The sequence below is a fragment of the Batrachochytrium dendrobatidis genome (assembly GCF_000203795.2).
Source record: "Batrachochytrium dendrobatidis JAM81 unplaced genomic scaffold BATDEscaffold_3, whole genome shotgun sequence".
Lineage (NCBI taxonomy): Eukaryota > Fungi > Chytridiomycota > Chytridiomycetes > Rhizophydiales > Batrachochytrium > Batrachochytrium dendrobatidis.
Genome location: NW_006281101.1, coordinates 818420 through 836436, shown reverse-complemented (window position 1 = coordinate 836436; position 18017 = coordinate 818420). Strand labels below are relative to the sequence as shown.

The following is an 18017-nucleotide window of genomic DNA, read 5'->3' as shown; positions in this document are numbered from 1 at the left end:
ATACTATTTTGATAAATTTAAAGCAGCCAAACATTTGATTTATTAGTATTACAGTGTAGAGAAGTGATAGTGCTAAACAATGAGATGTGTTGTTCAATGGCGAGGTCGCTTTGTATCTCTTAGCTGTGAAGGAGGTGTCATGCTGGGTCGCTTCTACAAACATGACAACAGGAATATCCATTAGATACATTTGTGGTAGAATACAAAATGTATAGTGCAGATGACAGCTCTAATTTAAAAACCAAGATCAGTTGATAGTCTTAAGCACTCTTTACCTGTGTAGAAACAGGAGTCTGAGCTGCGAGCGTGGCATGGAGAGCAGTGCCATGATTCACTGCAGAGGTGACAGCCGTGATTGATGGTGCAGGCTTTACTCCACCTTCGATTCCATCCTTGAGTGTTGTTCTCCGAATCAAAGTCACTTTATACTCATGTTCGAGTCGATCCAGCATCTTTTTCCCTTCAATCAATGCAACAATTGTTTGTCGAATAGCTTCAAATTTGGCACATACAGCCGTCGTAGGCATACTTGGAAGAATACCTACATATCAAGGCACAAAAATCATTATATTAGGGCTTGACAATGCTTACTAGAAAGCCTCGTAGAATAAACAAAAAATATAAAAAGCGTACCTGCTCCACACTCAATCATCATTGTAGACACCTTGGCCTGCAATGAAGCCTTGATTGGAGGAAATCTAGAACTCCGCAGATGCACGCCAGCAGGAATCTTCTCTTTTCTTAATAGTGAATCGTCAATAGTCCGATCTTTTCTTGAATTCTTGAAAGCATCGGCAGTAGATGAAATAGGTGTCTCATCTCCTCGAACAGATCTACGTTTTTTCTTAATCTCGACTGAAGATACAGAATGTGGTGTACTGGCTATTTGTTCGTTTGGCAGCTCGTTGTTCATGAGTGAGCGGAGAATCGCCTCGCGGTCTTTAACCCATCGATCCTCGTTCAAAGCGCGTCGCTTCAACTCGAGCATTATGATTTCCTCTTCCTACAAAATATACCATTTTAGCATGACAGAAACCTCACGGCAAGCACAAAAAAGTGCATACTCTGCATAGATCAAGTATTCAATTTAAAATGATCAACAAAGAAAAGTGTGTCAAACAATAGCTTTACTTGGATTTGAGCCGATGTCCTGCTAAGGAGTTTAGCCAGTAGTCGTTTCCGCTCAACTTCGCGTGGCTTATCGTATCCAAATTTGGCACTCATCAACTTTGCTTGTGCGTCCTGTGCACCATATCGAACTAGAACTAGAGTTCTTGATACAGAATAGTATCGATCTTTCATGTCCTGATAACAAAACAAGGCAATTTAGGTTGAAATGAACATAATTGGGTAGCATTATACAACGACTGAATGCTACACTTTGTGCATGGTTTAAAATTTCCCAAGGTATACTACTCACCTCGATTGTGCGGACAGTGTTTGTTTCAAACCTATCGGCAATAACGAAAAACCGGAGTTCGAATTCTTTGCATAGCAAAAACAGTTGATCTGTTTCCTCTCTTGTCCAGCTTGGATCTGAAATTCGGGTAATCAATAGCACATGGACTAATCTAAATAACAATATTTAAAAGTTCGAAGCAATACAAGAGTCAAGCCAAAACATACCTTGAAGATATGATTCGTATTCTTCGTCAGTATAAGTCATAATGGACGCTTTTACGCTCTGTGAGGCAAACATTGAATCTATTACAATACACACTACTTAGATAACAAGTAAAAACACGATTCAATTGACTAGTCCATCTCACCTGTAGCTTTCGGATCTGACGACCAATGGTACAGTTTGAAATTATCCAATCTAGCTGAATGAGTAAAAGGCTGCCATTGCCACCTTTTTGCAGGGTTTCTATTAGTTGTCGATACCTTTCGGCTTTGTATTAGCGGTGGGATGCCTCCAGTGATTGCCAGTATATTGGCATTTATAGTAGATTCTAATTGTAGTGAAATGCAAGGTCAACGAAATCCAGCGGTATTGCATATAATTAGACGCAGCACATGAAATAAGTTAGCGGGTAGATGGTGCTATGAAGCAAGATAGGGTCAACCTTTACCAGAATAGTCATGAACGTATTGGCTTCCTTTTATATCAGACCCAGTCTGTTCAGAGCTGTTGATGAGCTGGAGAGTGGGCAATATGAACTCGATGGGATTATCTTGAGTAGAAGCGATATCGGCATGCAACGACCCAGTGGTGTTGCTGCGTCCAAGACTAGCAGTATTGTTAGTGAGTGAATCCAGAGCAGACTGGTTACTACGAGAGCCTTTGAAGTTTGAACCAACAGTTTGGGTCATGGACAAGACTCCAGATGTAGAATCAACGGGCAGGTCCATGACAGTTGTAGAGTTGAGCACTGGTAAAGTGTATCAAAATGAATGATAAAGCAGCAGTTATACAGTAATATAGTGCTAGCAAGAGTGTCCAACAGTGTCACTGACTGTCTTGAACTCTTCAAGTTGGAATCGACTGTCGAAATTTGCAAATCGAACCAGCAGATTCGACATTGCTTGAATCTACATGATTCATGGTCATTCCCACTTGCATTCTTATAGATTCAATCTGTCAATCATTCAGTGCAACGCATTCTTAATATTATTTTCTTGATTTGCATTGGTAGTTGTAGAGTTAGAACTCATTGAAATTCACTGTATGTAGCAAGTTGCAATCATCGCATTTTATAATTCATCGTCGTATAGACTGTCAAAAGCCGGTCCTATTTCTTTTAAAATACTCGATGCAACTATAGACCGCTTATGCTTTTCAAATGCCAAGGCAGCGCATTTCCGTGCAAAACTGGATGCATTACTCGCAACAATCATCAAGGAGATATCAGTAGATTGGTCCTGTGCAGTCCACCTGCCACTTTGGTATCCGTTTCTCCATGCGAGAAATGCACAAAGAATCCCTGCAAGTACATCACCCTGTCCTCCACATCGTCGCAATGATGTTGGATCACTGACAAATAAAATGTCATCTCCTGTAGCAATCAGATCTTTGGATCCCTTGCAGAGAATAGTCACAGATCCAAGGGCTTTGCTAAGCTGAACAGCAGCCACCTCGCAATTTTCTGAAGCATCAATGTTCTACAATCATTACAACATACAAGTTTGTGAATACCATCGCTTAGACACGTAGCAGGATTAAAGGTGATGAAAATTAAACTTTACAACAGAATGGCACAGTCTCTTGAACTCGTTAGTGTTTGGGGTTAAAATTACATTCTGATATCCCATAACTAAACCAGGAGTTTGCTCAACCAAGCAAAGTCCATCCTGTTCAATACACATGAGATTAGACAAATCAAATATATCTGAAACAAAAGTTGAATAAAAATCAGTAAAAATCCACCTACTGCATCAATTACAAGAGGGGTGCCAAGGGAAATGACTTTTTCAACAATTCTTTTTGCCATAGCTAGCATAACTGGATCTCGGGACAATCCAGGTCCAACAACCAACGAATCTAACCTGCAAAGTAGAGGTGACATGCGATCTACAGCTGTTTCTATACAATTATCGATTGCAACTGGATTCAAATGCTCGCAGTCTCTAAATATGATTCAGATTAGAGGATCAAGACTTGGATTCGATATCTACAAATACACAGGATTAAACACCTTTTAGACACTATCGATGGATGAACAACAAGTTCTGGCGAATAGCACTTGATAGCAGGAGCTGCATCTTGAGCACAAAACACATGACATAGATCCACACCCTAGACAACAAATGGAATATCAGAGGTCAGAATCGATACTAGTCATGTCCTGACAAGCATATTCGAGTTTACAGTATAAAGTGCAGCCATTGCAGCATAATATGGAGCGCCAGTGTACTCGAGACTCCCACCAACAACACCAATTCTTCCAGACTGGCCTTTGTGCAAGCGTGTACTCAGCGGAGGAATGACTCGCTTGAACACTTCTCTCGCTGCCATGACTTCAAGAATCCAACGAGTCAAATCTCGGCAATCGACTTCTGACAACTCCACGTGACTCAGTTGCATATCAACAGCAAGCATCAACCTGGAAGTTGTCCAGTGTATCTGATTCTCGTTCATCACGACATGACAGCCATGCAGCAGAGACTTCCTGTACCCATAATCGAGCCTGCTGCGTTAAAGGCTCATTTCGAAGATGCTGTCAACAAATTACTGCTGGTAAATCCTTGGTTTTTCGAGTGATTTCAATGGTTCAAACTTGGCCATAGATAATACTCGGTATTCTTTATAAAATGTCTGGTCTGGCTCTAGTTGGACGATAGACAGAATTCATCATCATAAATTTGATGGGATGTCAATTCTATTACGGTTGCTAATTGGTTTGTTTTAAAGCCTCAAACTAGAGTGCAGGGGGAACAGCTTTTAAAGGACTTTCGCAAACTGCCTGATCTATACAATACCTGCAAGTATATTCTAGGTGGGTTTTATGATCAAGCTATATGCTGCCTATTGGATTTATGTCGCATCTAAATTTACCGTCACTTTGAAAGAAACCTCGACTTTGCCTGCTGCCCAATTCCACGCGGCCATCGCCTTGCAAGATGCTTTGCCACGAATTTACATTCAACAGACTGCAGAGGATCGTCATGCTTTACAGCAGTATTTGGTTCAATATCTCGTTCAGCGATGCGCAACGCAAGTATTTTTTTTGTTCAATCTTTTGGCAACATATTGCTTGATACGCTAATTCTCAAAGCTGAAACTGCCATCATATGAACGACTTGGAACTAATGATTGAATATGGATAGTTTGCAGCAATATGTCATGGCAAAAGTTGCATACACTGCTGCTCTTGCAATCAAACTTGGCTACTTACAAGACACTTGCCAATACAAAGATCAATTACTAAGTGATATCATTCAGCTACTTTTTAATCCTGACTGGCACAAGGTTTTTAAGCTTGAATTGTTGAGTAATTCACGTTTTATATAGACAAACAGCCGATTGATATGGTTTTGCTGTGCTTGATATTACTCTAGAGACACGCTGCGCTCCAATTACTAATTGCGTTGCTGGAAGAATTTTCGTCTAAAAAAGCAACGGCTTTGGGCTTGCCTTGGAACTTTCATCACGACTGCCAGGTGTCCTTTGAGGTAAACATCAGCATTCTCGATAAATTTATTGAGATGATCAGAGAAACTGCTCACTCGTTGATTTACCCTGACTTACCAACACAATTTCTAGCGATCGCATCTTCAAGTAGTCTTTGAATCAATTTTAAGATCAATCCACAACGAGCTTCGCTCTCCACAATTCCTATCCACTATCGATGGGAAAAAAATACTGAACCACAATTTGTTTTGTGCCGAAAAAATCCTTTCTTGGACATGCATCTCTGGAAGCCCCGCCACGTTAGCTCCAGCTTGCTCTGTTGTAAATAGCAATGAAGAGGAATTCTATGATGCACCAAATTTTCCTGCTACTTGGCGAACTGTATTGCTTAGTCCCAATGTTTTAGGTCTTTTTTTCCAGGTACACAACTTTTGAGACGCAAATACTGTTTTACTATTATTCAAGCATTCGGGTTGACCAGTGATTTGGTGTGGGGTTTCAACCACTTTGAATGCAACTCTACTAAATTAGATTGCAATGCTATTTGCGCGCGAGCCATCCATATCGACCAAGGCACACAAGTGTGTGATTCAGTTGGCCGGACTGCATGGAGATGTGCTTGCCAATGAAGGAGAAACACTAGAATATGTCCACTGCTTACTGGAAAACACGACCAAGCATTTAGATTTGTATGTGAATAAGTTGGTCTACTAATGTTTGACTGTTGATATGAACATGTTTGGTTTACCATATTTTTATCAATCAATTTTATTTTTAGTGTTTTTCAAACCATCACAGACGAATCGTTTGAAAATTCAGGAGAACTTCTGTCAGATATGTCTCAGATTGGCAAGCAGCTATTGGCTCGTTTTCAAATCAAAATGCTGATACGCATTCCTTCGCTTGGTCCGTTTCTTCAAGGATTCGGAAAACTCACCATTGTATGCCTTCAAAATATGGTCGATGAGTTGGATGATAGCTGGAGTTCAGATACTGCTGAGGAGCTACTGGCTATGTGGTGTTCTTTTGGTAAAGTGATTTATAGGACGTCTTCAATCCAAAATACCCATTTGTGATTTTTACATGTTTTGTCATGTGTGGTTTGATCGGCATATTGATATGCATGTTTGGGTACCTCGTGTTTTTAGTGCAGGATTTAGAGGACGTGATAGTGTCAGAAGATATGGCATCAGAAGCACGACCTAATGTTGGCTCTGCAAAAGAAATGCTTTCTTTTATATCAACCATCTGTTTTGAAATATTTCATGCGTATCTTGACGTTCGTTTGCGTCTTGCAAAGCAGACTATTGAGGAGGATGAGGATGTCGAAACTCACTTTAAAGATTTGGTAAATTTTGAATGAGTAATACTATCAAATCAACTGCTTAACTGATATATATGTAATAATTCAATAGCATTTATATGGCGATCAACTGCTCTACATTGCAACCATTGCACGCGTCAACAGTGCCAAGTGTCTTGTTCAACTTGGTCAATTGCTAACCGAGCACTACGGCAATCTTTCACAGATTTACGTCAATCCTCAGTCAACCTGTAAATGATTGCTTTTGCTATATTTGTATTGTTGTCACTGGAATTTGAATTGTACTAAATGCATGTATATAGCGCAGAAGACGATTGCATTATTGAATGAACAGATTCACTGGCTTACGCTAATTGCAGGTCATGTGTTGGCTGACTCTGCGGATGGCGAAAAACCCTTAATCCCAACACTGCTGCAGCAACTTTCGGTAGATCTTTAATTGCATACTAATTTAACCGAATCCATCATAACCTTGATTCATGATGATTAAACTATACTTTAATTGTTGTGTACTTGTAGAAACAAATTGAAAAAATGGAAGATGATCCTTGTATTGCACTGCCAACCTGCATTTTCAACATTCTTGAACTTGTCACTGTTGAGCCTGGATCTGCCAAACATGCTATAACAAGCCCTCTGATTGTAGAGACATTACTTTGGTTTGTTGAACGATGGGGTTGTACTTATCTTTTTGTTGATCCTTCAAACTATTCCGATTTGAGGTAGAGTGGCTGGATAGAAATGTGTTGCGAATTGATCTGGGGGTTTGATTAATTGCTGAATCATTTTACATTTCTAATATAGCCCAAGTTTTGTAAATGCATTCGGAAAGATGGGAGGTGCTCCTCAAGCAACCGAGTTTCTGTTGGATAAAGTCCAACGGAATTTTGTTGTGTGGCATTCCGATGTGGATGTTGTTGGTCAGATTTTATCTGTAATTGAAGGTCTATCTGGCAATAAGGATGCTAGAAATATGTTTTTGACTAGTGGTGAGCGACAACTTATTTTTTGATATTCAAGTCGTGTGTGTATAGAAATGCAGCTATTTCTGACCACGCAACTCTATCTTTTCAATGGTGTAGCTACATTCAATAGTCTAGTCCAGTATTTTTTGGCAAATCTAAGTCGTTTACCAGCCACGCTTCATAGTAATCTAATACAAACCATCGCTTACATTTACACCCACGCTACTGGTGTTGAGCGTACTGCTCACTTTACTAATTTGATCACTGCAATTGAGGTGAGATGGTACTTGCCAGTTTTTACTGTTTATAACTGGTATGTGCTTTTAATCTTACCAAATGATACGTTTATAATAGAACATGCTTGTCAGGACAGTTCATCGTCCCGACTTTTCAACTGTGTATCAATTGTCTGAAATTCAAGAACAGGTTGTTAATGTGATGGAGATGTATGGCGGACTTGCGCTTGCTGCGGACGAAACCAATATGGTTGTAATTTTTGAAGCATGTGCAAGACAGTTTCCTGTTTTTGTAAAACTGCTGGATCTATATCATAATTACCCAGACGTTGAATTTTATATCCTGCAATTCTTTCGCGACCTTGTTAAATACCAGGTAATTTTCATAGTACTTTGATTTGGGAATCATATTGAATTTGTTGTATTAATCTGCTTTTTGTCAATTTAAAGGCATTGGACGCACTACAGCAACATCACTATGATGTACTGTATAAAAATGTGTGGGATTTGATCGAGGTCTACGCAAAGAATGAAGTGGGTCGTAAGCGTGGGCCTAATAATGTAGACTCGGAACTCAATGTTGATTTGTCCATATTGCTAGAGATGCTGACTGGCCTTATCACTTCTGAATATGAAGGACTGGGTAAGTGTATATTTGATTGGATATAATGCTCTACTAGATTACTCAATAGTGTTGGAGCTATATTACTTACTTTTCTTTTTAGATCGTGCAGATGTGGTGCATCGGCTGCGAAAGTCGACCAATGCCACTGCTGTGGATGTTGTACAAGTCGTCTTTTTTGGAGTCAATGCCCTGATTCCGCTTATCACTAAAGAGATGCTGAGCGTAAGCAGTTGTTTAAACCAATATTTAACATGACTATCTTGGGTTCTTTATTAATCAAATCAGATGCTAATTGATACCATGCCTGACCTGGTTATACTTTTTCAACCTATACATCAACTGCAGTATCCCCAACTTTGTAAAGGGTATATTGGCATTGTGACATATATAGTAGAATATTTTCCTGATAGATTGATGCAGCTATCGGACAATTTGATATCGTGTCTTTTCAAATCACTGGTCTATGGTTTGAACCAGCATATTACTTCACTCAGCATTGGTTCACTTCGCGCAATGGAATCCATTGCTTTGTATTTGTGGTCAGAACAAGTTTCTAAAGCCATGTCCAATTCTACCGGCGGCATTTCTATCCAGTATGAAAGTCCACAGAGCGCTCATATTGATGCTTTACTCCACGAAACACTCACATGCATGTTATTCAAGACATTTGACTCTTCACTCATCAACTCTGCTGCTGATGCCGTGTCTTCTCTTGTTTCTATTCGTCGCCAATCATTTCAAGCTATTGCTGGACAGATTATTCAAAGCCAACCCCATGCCTTTTCACAACAGCTTACAGAGGCGTTTTCGTCGCTGTCTGCTATGCTGGATACACATGAAACGCATCAGCGATCACTTTTGCTTGCCGGAAAATTAAAAATTGGGCAAGGGTGTGGAAGTATGTACTACGATCCACGAGATAATGTTGGCACACCTGAACAACGAGCAATGAGGGAGATGTTTGGCAGGTTTTTGATAAATGTGCGAGGTTTGGTAATGGTCAAGTAAAAGTAGTCTAGCATCGAATGAAATACCTGGTTTTAAAACATATTTATTTTAAAAAGTGTACTGCTAGAAACAATGTCTAATAGTCGTGTAAATGTTTACCAGTTTAATCAAAATGAAATTAAAAAAGCGACAACGGCAGGACTCGAACCTGCGCCCTCAGAGAGGAATTGATTTCTAGTCAATCGCCTTAACCACTCGGCCACGTTGTCATATTTTTTTAACCTGGAAATTTTAATATGATTAGATAAAAATATTCATGCTAATTTAGAACTGTTTAGCTACAGATGATGAAATTTACAGCTGAAGACGAAGATGAGAATGGGAAAAACAATTATTTATTATTCTCTCGAGTAAACCACAAATGTCTTGCAACTGGCAGTATTCTAAAAACAATATCTGTCTATACGTCCAATTATGCGATTGGCTTAGGTCAGTGACAGACGCTCTATCGATAAGCTGCATGCTTAAGCAAACCACGATCAACAAACCCTGAAAGATCACTCATCTTGACGCAAGATAAACAAGTGGCGGCTTTCATTCTTGTGTAACAGACGGGTCGTGTAGATATGGAGCAGATTCGCAAGAATGTTTAAGCGAGTAAATGTAACATGCGGACAGCATCACCACTTGCGGTATGATGTACTTTTTAAAACAAAATCAATTCGAGCCAATTCACAACCCTATCGAAATGATGTTTGCATTCTCAAGCCCAAGACGAGATTGGCGTAATATAGCATACAATAACACTCTTTACTCCGCATACCACCAGCCGATCGTGCAAGATCACACATTTGAATGAATTCTACGCAGATGCGGCTTATTTTATCAATGAAGGAAATGCCTTTACTGATCAGTTATTTTTCACTTGTTTTCACGTTCTTCAACTCCAGCTGTAAGCAAAGTGTCAGGTTTACATAGATAGACCAAGTGGTTCAGAGTGAGTTGTCTGTCAACTGCGATTGAACTGTCAAAATCGCAAAGTAATTTGAAAAATAAGAGTATTGACACTCGTTTATTCTGCTCAGCAATCTTTTGGATAATTAGATTGATTTTACAGCTGTTGAATTATATCCAGTCAGTATTGGCTGGTCATTTACATTATTGACTCACTATCTACCAGTTTATACATTGACATTTGTCAACTAGATAATACATATCAGATATCAATTTCAGTATTTATTTGTAATTCAAATTGCACAAGTCTAGTGTATCAAGTTCAAGATACTAGTTTTTGGTAAACTTTGATGTCAGCTTTTTCAAACTGCTTCCTGATCCCATACCACTCCCTTTTTTGAAATCATCCAATTCACGCTTGGCTTGCTTTTTCTTTTCTTTTGCTTCCATATAGCCACCATATGCTGCAAGATCACTATTGTGTTTGGCTTTTTGTACACGCTCTTTTTGTGTCAGGCTAGAGTCGGGTTTATGTAATAGAGTATCCATTTTTTCCTTTGATAAATGAACCCAAGTGGCGCCAGGGTTTAAACCACCAGAACGTTTTAATGCCTGGTAAAGCGATTTTTTTTCGAGCTGTTTATATTTTTCATACTTTTGCCTGAGCTGAAGATACTGACTTTGAACCTCGTCCGTTTCGTGTTCTGGGCTGTCATCCTCATCGTCATCGCCATTGCCAGTAAGCCTTTTCGCGTCGAATCCATTATTTTGAAACGGTAGTTTTATGCCTTTGCCAGGACTACGTTTTGATAGATGCAGTGATTGAGTTGTCGACTCGGATGCAATCACTGCTGCACTGACAGTCACGGACATGGTCAATGCAAGTACGATATCGATAAATTTCATATTGGCGAGTTTGTAATTGAAGTCGAATGGCTCAAGATGATGTGGAAGCTAGTATTCAATTGAATGGTTTTTAAGATTAGGAAAATGGCAGCGTATTTAAGCATTTAGCTTGGTAACCCTTTAGTGTATCTCCCTGACGTCGCATAAATATTGTTGGAAAAAGTGTATTGGTTTGTACAAACCGGATCTTTTCCCGGACCACAAGATTAGTTTGTGGTCATTTTGTAAATAAAATATCAAAGTGTACATGTCTTTGGACATGCTATTTAGGGTGACTTGTTTCAAAAGCGCGGTTTAAAAATGGTGTATAACAAACAGGGAATCCCCTCCCTGACTAGATATGTTGGTGTACCCAGATGGCATTTTGACAGATGTTGATGGGATTGTGCATCATGATATGTGCAATGAGTATTGATTGAATAAAGTATGACAGAGTCGGAAATAGCATGTATTACAACAGGATACTGTTGATATTTGTTAAATGGTTGTCGGATTATTCAAAATTAACAGATGTGTATGGCTTAGATTGGGCTAACAATCGATTATAAAGCAGCTAGCCGAACGTGAATGATGGTTGTCATTCATACACTGGTGTTGATATTGCTGAACATATTACAGCATTTTTCATGCTGAATCACACTCATTGTTAATGAATGGTCGAACCTTGAACTATACTTGGCGGTATCAACACCGGTGTATAAATGACAACCATTATTCACATTCAGCCTTATATCTGATACGATTGTCGTTCAGCTAGCTGCTTTATAATCGATTGTTAGCCCAATCTAAGCCATACACATCTGTTAATTTTGAATAATCTGACAACCATTTAACAAATATCAACAGTATCCTGTTGTAATACATGCTATTTCCGACTCTGTCATACTTTATTCAATCAATACTCATTGCACATATCATGATGCACAATCCCATCAGCATCTGTCAAAATGCCATCTGGGTACACCAACATATCTAGTCAGGGAGGGGATTCCCTGTTTGTTATACACCATTTTTAAACCGCGCTTTTGAAACAAGTCACCCTAAATAGCATGTCCAAAGACATGTACACTTTGATCTTTTATTTACAAAATGACCACAAACTAATCTTGTGGTCCGGGAAAAGATCCGGTTTGTACAAACCAATACACTTTTTCCAACAATATTTATGCGACGTCAGGGAGATACACTAAAGGGTTACCAAGCTAAATGCTTAAATACGCTGCCATTTTCCTAATCTTAAAAACCATTCAATTGAATACTAGCTTCCACATCATCTTGAGCCATTCGACTTCAATTACAAACTCGCCAATATGAAATTTATCGATATCGTACTTGCATTGACCATGTCCGTGACTGTCAGTGCAGCAGTGATTGCATCCGAGTCAACAACTCAATCACTGCATCTATCAAAACGTAGTCCTGGCAAAGGCATAAAACTACCGTTTCAAAATAATGGATCCGACATGAAAAAGCTTATTGACAACGAAGACGAAGATGAAGATGAAGATGAAGATCACAGTGACAGTTCAGAAGACGAAACGGGCGAGGTTCAAAGTCAGTATCTTCAGCTCAGGCAAAAGTATGAAAAATATAAGCAGCTCGAAAAAAAATCACCTTATCTGGCATCAAAACATTTCGATGGTTTACAATCTGGAGCCACTTGGGTTCATCTACCAAAAGAAAAACTAGAAGCTCTATTACATAAACCCGACTCTAGCCTGACACAAAAAGAGCGTGCACAAAAAGCCAAATATCATAGTGATCTTGAAATATATGGTAGCTATAGGGAAGTAAAAGAAAAAAGAGAGCAAGCCAAGCGTGAATTGGATGATTTCAAAAAAGGGCACGGCATTGAATCAGAAAGCAATTTGAAAAAGCTGACATCAAAGTTTACCAAAAACTAGTATCTTGAACTTGATACACTAGACTTGTGCAATTTGAATTACAAATAAATACTGAAATTGATATCTGATATGTATTATCTAGTTGACAAATGTCAGTGTATAAACTGGTAGATAGTGAGTCAATAATGTAAATGACCAGCCAATACTGACTGGATATAATTCAACAGCTGTAAAGTACTGACATATGAGAGCTGGCGTTATATAACGATACGGTTTAATCATAAACACGAATCTTAATAGCAAGCATAAGCTCAACAAAATGCAACAACCAATTTTATTCAAAATAGGATTGACAGTGCTGGAATGGAAAGAATATTGTCGAGTTGAAGTTTTTCATTAATCAGCATCAACCGTCCATTCAACTGTAGCCAGTATTGATAAAATACTAGATGGCAGTAAATATTTGCATTCAACCTTTGCAAATCTATTTTCAAAACACAAACCTGTTTGGTTTGACAAGAATCCACTTTCTCGTACATTCCAATAAAGCAAAGGTCTAATAAATCATCAAAGCAATCGTAGTATCAAATGTATATGTATTGGATCAGTAAAAATCAAGAGAAATGTAAACCTCTTTCCAAAAACAACAATATCAGTGAACACCATCAATGCCAAAAGATTAAAATGGGTATGTTTTGCCAGCTACCATGTAAAATGCGATACTAAACTCGAATATTCATCAAGAATTTGAAGACATGGGCTAATCAGAGTGGGATCCAAGAATAGGTTTACAATCCATTTGAGGCTCGATGCTTGAAGCAGATGCACTTTCATGCAAGCCCGTATCTTCATCATCATCATAGACTACTAAATTGGTTTCAGATAGCGGTGCTCTGGCTCGGAAATCGCGACGATTCTCATCTCCCCGTTGATTTCGACCAAAGAGCGTGCTTATCCATTCAATCCATCCCCGCTGACCCTGTACCCTTCGATAGCCATATGATGTTTGTGGATGCCTAAACATGCGTGTAAACAACTGTGCTGGAGCAACGTTCTCGTGGACATTCAACCCTTCCTCATGTTCAACAACATCATTGTCTTGTAGTAGCTCTGTAGAGTCGCCTATAATCCAGTCAGATTGTGATTCTGGACCTGTTGTACCCAACGATGCAGCAACAGCTTCAGTTTGATCCATACTAGATCTAATTCGACGAAACTTGTGCATATCTCCCTTGATAACCATATCAATCAGCCATGCTTGCACAATGTTCATGATTAATGGAAATATCAGCATTACAACCACGATCTGAAAGCGTGGATCTCCGATTGCAGTAAGTGGGGACAAAACCCACTTTCCAAATATTCCAAGAAATGGAAAGAGCTCTAGAGAAATAACCACAAGGAGTTTGACAAAAAACCATGCCGTGATAAACAGACAAAGCTGTTTAAACCATGGCATGAACCTGGGATTGCGCAAGTTTAACATTAACATCAATTTATTTTCAAAAGCAAATTGCAATACTATATTTTGGTAGTGTGCAAATCATCTCACCTTGGCGGATTGCCATATTCTCCTGATGTGGTGTCGGAGATCTGAAGCATATCTGCAATCGCATGCACAGCTTTTAAGAATATATACAAGATGCCAACACCAATAGTTGTATCTAAACCCAACTACACAGATTTGCAAGTATAAATCAACCAGCCATCTAAAACTGCAAGCGAATCAAACAAAAATAGCTTACATTCAGAAAGTACCACACACAAGGGTTTGTGGAGCCATTTTTAGATCCTTCTGCGTCTATTCCAGCTACAGAAGACACAAACACATTCACAAAATGCACCATAGATGCTGCTAGCGCCTGTTTGGATGTATCCATAGCCCTAAACATACACGCAGTATATCCAACCAAACAGAAAATTAACAATGAATCTGAAGCTCATTCAAACTTGCAACATCATCCAAAGCCTATCGAGTCATATGCCAGTTTATCTAGCCCTGATTCATATTCGGAAAGTCGAGCAGCTTACCAAATAAGCAAAGGACGTCGAGGGGTTTCTCTGTGGCGTTTAATAAACAACGATCCTAGTGCAATCGAAGCCAACAGGACTTGAACCACAACCGCGAAGCCTAGGCCATGATTCACCCATTTCAAACAATAGGAGTTTGGCCATGTATGAAAAAGAAAAGTAATCAAAAGTTTAGGACAGTTATGACTTTTGCAAGTGCAGGTAAATAGTAGTTTTATTAGAAATCCCCAACAGCAAGTCCCTATTCTTTAGTTGTGAAAGCAGGTGTTCAGCTAAAAATAGAAAGTAACACTCACCATCCATCAACTGGCAGTTGAGCTCAGGCTCTGCGTCTTCATCCCCAGTTGAATTCAACTGTATGTGCATCAAGGGATAAACCACAAAATGCCAGCTCAACAGCAAAACACGAATTTAATGATGGTCACGTGGAAATCAAACGCTTGAGAATAAACTATGCTTTATTACACTTGGCCAATACAATACACAGGAAATTACTTCAAAAAGGTTGATCCATATATTAACAGTTTCGTATTTTGCACTATGATCCAAAAAAGAATATAAAGATGAGATTACAGTGTCTATGGGAGCTTATATATAGTATTGCATATACTATCAAAAGACATGTGAATACAAGATTAGCGATACGCACAAGGCCGCGAGGCGGGGGATTCAAGTGTAGGTGTGTGCTGAAACAATGTCTATAAACTAAACCGAGTTAGACCAGCAGTAAAGGAAATGTAACCAAGTTAAGGTTTATAGACAGGATTAAACTCAGTTACAATATGAATCCATTAGTGTTGCTGTGCTAATGGATGTTTTGACTGAAAATGCTGAGGCTGTTGTGGTTGTTGATAGGGTGACTGGGAATAGGCTTGCTGAATAGGGTACTGAAACTGTGATTGTTGCAGATGTTGAGGCGAATGTTGCGAGTGATGATGTTGCTGACTATGCAACATATTCCCTTGTCCCGATTGCATCTGCTGTTGTTGTTGTTGTTGCTGCTGCTGAGTCATGTCCGAGCTATGGAGTAGCTGGGTTAACATTGACTCTTCAAAATTATTCTTTCGTGTCGTCAGATTGTCCGTAGGTTGAGTGTTTATCCACGAGGGACGTTGTGATAAATCAACCTTTGATATCATATTTCCCATAAAATTTCCTGATGGAGGTGTAGAAGATGAAGCAATCCCGTTACTAGCTGGATGAAACCCGGTTTGCTGAAAATGCATGGCTACTGCTGCCGCTGCGTTTGTGCCAATGTGATCAAATCCTGTGATATGGAGTGGAGACGGTGTCATGGGTGGCATGGCACCTGGAACAGACATGGTCATTGGACTAGTGACCCCAGGAATACCTGAGGAGGATTGCTGACTGCCATGACCATCAATGACAAGAGAGCCGGCACGGAACGGACGGTTAAATGGTAGAGAATGGGAAAAGGCAATTCCGTCGGTCGATTGATTGGCGTTGGATCGAAACATTTGGGTATCGCCCCCCACCGAAGATCGCATCTGCCTAGATGCTTGCATATGCTCAAAAGAGTTGGGATCAAAGGGCGAAAAAGTGCCCATCTCCGCTTCTTTAATATAAGATAAACCAGATGGTATGGAAGAGGATATATACATGCTGTCCTGGTCGTCTTCTTCCTCATCATCTATGTTTTGGAATTCGTTAAGCATGACATCTGAGCTGATGGATGTATTGCGGGTTAGAATGGGCAGACCACCTGCAGTAAAAAATTTTTGATGGCGCTTTTTTTGGCGCTGCTGAGTATCCCGTTCCAGAAGGGCAGATTCCATAAGCTGGTCTTCGTCCGGAATGTCAATGGTTAATGGAGCAAAGCCATTATGGACACGAGTTTTATTGATTTCACTTTTGAGTTCTGAAATCTGTTGACGAAACATGGCCAAGGTGCGGTCTTTGATTTCAATGCGTCGACGGAGCTCATGTACATGTTCAAGTGAGCGTTGAATAATAACAGTTTTGGATGGCTTGCGAACAGAGTTCAAAGAGGGAATAACACCGGCGAGTTCTTGAAAGCGATAGTTGAGTGATTCCCTACGGGCACGCTCCACTGCATTATGAGTAGCTCGTTTCTCTGCATTATGATCATTTACGCTATTCCCTCCGCTTTGACTTTGAGTCAATGGAGCTGTATTCAAATTAAACTGACTGTAATATATAGCAAAGTGGTGTTAGACTTTGGTAGAATTATTACGACACATGACATGTCAGGAGTAGAATATTGAAACATGTATGCAAGGGTTGGTATAACAATGGCTATTGTACCAATACTTTACCACGCAGGGTGGTAAGAGTGGTATACACCAAATTAAAGCTGTGAGGTATTGAAACCATGGGCTAAAAGAGCTCGGGTTATCAGACAATACAAGTTATGGGAAAGCCTACAGAGTGGTTCTGTAAGCGTCCATTATATCAGAAACGTCGATAATGTACATACCCAGCAGACTTGAACGAGGCATCCATGGATGATGAATCAGTAGAATTACAAGTGTCGATATATGCTCCTTGGGCTGCCATGATTAATTTTTGCATGCAAAGTGGAACCAGTTCAAAATAATTTTAAGGACCAGCCAAATAGTAGAGTGATGGTTAGTCAAGGCTAGGTAACGCAGTGTTGAATTAGTTGAAAGTAGGTTCAGCTTGGATAATTTGAAACAAGACGCCCACCAATAATGAAATTAAATTGAAAAGGAGTCAAAAAGAGGAAGCTGCACAAGTATTTGAGGTCCAAAAATCCAAGCAAATGACAGAAAATGCAGAAATATCAATAGTAATAGGCCGGAATAATAAAATATATGGGTTTGAATAGGGGAAATACTGCTAAATAGCTGAGCTAAAGCACAACACAAATAATGCGTTTATAAAAATGCGGGAAGCGTGACGAGGAATACGGGTTGCTGGCGCATTGGTTATTCAAAATTGGGCGAAATGAGATGGGAGGAATTCATGCCTGATTAAAAACCCTTCAATGGCGGGGGATCTTTGTTTTGAATGATGCAACATTAAAAAAGTTTCTTAAACTAAAGTCCAGCATTCCAGTCTTTTGTGAATGCTGGAACCATGACGCCGGTCATATTATGCCTGACTCTTGT

At 39.5% G+C, this 18017-nt stretch overlaps 7 protein-coding genes across 7 annotated transcripts; 2 read left to right on the top strand and 5 right to left on the bottom strand.

Moving 5' to 3' along the window:
• Window positions 1-93: 93 nt before the first annotated feature.
• BATDEDRAFT_23464 (uncharacterized protein) lies at window positions 94-2352 on the bottom strand (the record flags this gene model as incomplete). The annotated part of the gene is made up of 8 exons (XM_006677228.1): window positions 94-153; window positions 276-541; window positions 634-1003; window positions 1132-1305; window positions 1421-1566; window positions 1627-1719; window positions 1770-1952; window positions 2073-2352. 8 exons carry the CDS (start codon window positions 2350-2352, stop codon window positions 94-96), a joined length of 1572 nt encoding a protein of 523 aa, XP_006677291.1.
• A 342-nt stretch (window positions 2353-2694) lies between these two features.
• On the bottom strand, window positions 2695-3955 carry BATDEDRAFT_10166 (NADHX dehydratase; the record flags this gene model as incomplete). The annotated part of the gene is made up of 5 exons (XM_006677089.1): window positions 2695-3102; window positions 3187-3291; window positions 3372-3567; window positions 3636-3736; window positions 3809-3955. 5 exons carry the CDS (start codon window positions 3953-3955, stop codon window positions 2695-2697), a joined length of 957 nt encoding a protein of 318 aa, XP_006677152.1.
• A 129-nt stretch (window positions 3956-4084) lies between these two features.
• Window positions 4085-9666, top strand: BATDEDRAFT_23462 (uncharacterized protein; the record flags this gene model as incomplete). The annotated part of the gene is made up of 18 exons (XM_006677227.1): window positions 4085-4177; window positions 4352-4436; window positions 4510-4658; window positions 4999-5112; window positions 5204-5491; window positions 5603-5760; window positions 5850-6100; window positions 6220-6419; window positions 6487-6625; window positions 6698-6822; window positions 6915-7117; window positions 7200-7384; window positions 7478-7635; window positions 7715-7972; window positions 8047-8239; window positions 8322-8443; window positions 8507-9214; window positions 9508-9666. 18 exons carry the CDS (start codon window positions 4085-4087, stop codon window positions 9664-9666), a joined length of 3588 nt encoding a protein of 1195 aa, XP_006677290.1.
• Window positions 9667-10453: 787 nt separating this feature from the next.
• Window positions 10454-11029, bottom strand: BATDEDRAFT_87260 (uncharacterized protein; the record flags this gene model as incomplete). Its single annotated transcript, XM_006677481.1, has 1 exon — window positions 10454-11029. One exon carries the CDS (start codon window positions 11027-11029, stop codon window positions 10454-10456), a length of 576 nt encoding a protein of 191 aa, XP_006677544.1.
• A 1310-nt stretch (window positions 11030-12339) lies between these two features.
• BATDEDRAFT_23460 (uncharacterized protein) lies at window positions 12340-12933 on the top strand (the record flags this gene model as incomplete). Its single annotated transcript, XM_006677226.1, has 1 exon — window positions 12340-12933. The coding sequence occupies one exon, from the start codon at window positions 12340-12342 to the stop codon at window positions 12931-12933; it is 594 nt and encodes a 197-aa protein (XP_006677289.1).
• Window positions 12934-13211: 278 nt separating this feature from the next.
• Window positions 13212-15270, bottom strand: BATDEDRAFT_23459 (uncharacterized protein; the record flags this gene model as incomplete). Its single annotated transcript, XM_006677225.1, has 7 exons — window positions 13212-13295; window positions 13377-13429; window positions 13666-14336; window positions 14426-14547; window positions 14619-14757; window positions 14905-15004; window positions 15201-15270. 7 exons carry the CDS (start codon window positions 15268-15270, stop codon window positions 13212-13214), a joined length of 1239 nt encoding a protein of 412 aa, XP_006677288.1.
• Window positions 15271-15431: 161 nt separating this feature from the next.
• On the bottom strand, window positions 15432-17442 carry BATDEDRAFT_86871 (uncharacterized protein; the record flags this gene model as incomplete). The annotated part of the gene is made up of 2 exons (XM_006677480.1): window positions 15432-17073; window positions 17363-17442. 2 exons carry the CDS (start codon window positions 17440-17442, stop codon window positions 15696-15698), a joined length of 1458 nt encoding a protein of 485 aa, XP_006677543.1. The 3' UTR covers window positions 15432-15695.
• Between the last annotated feature and the right edge of the window lie 575 nt (window positions 17443-18017).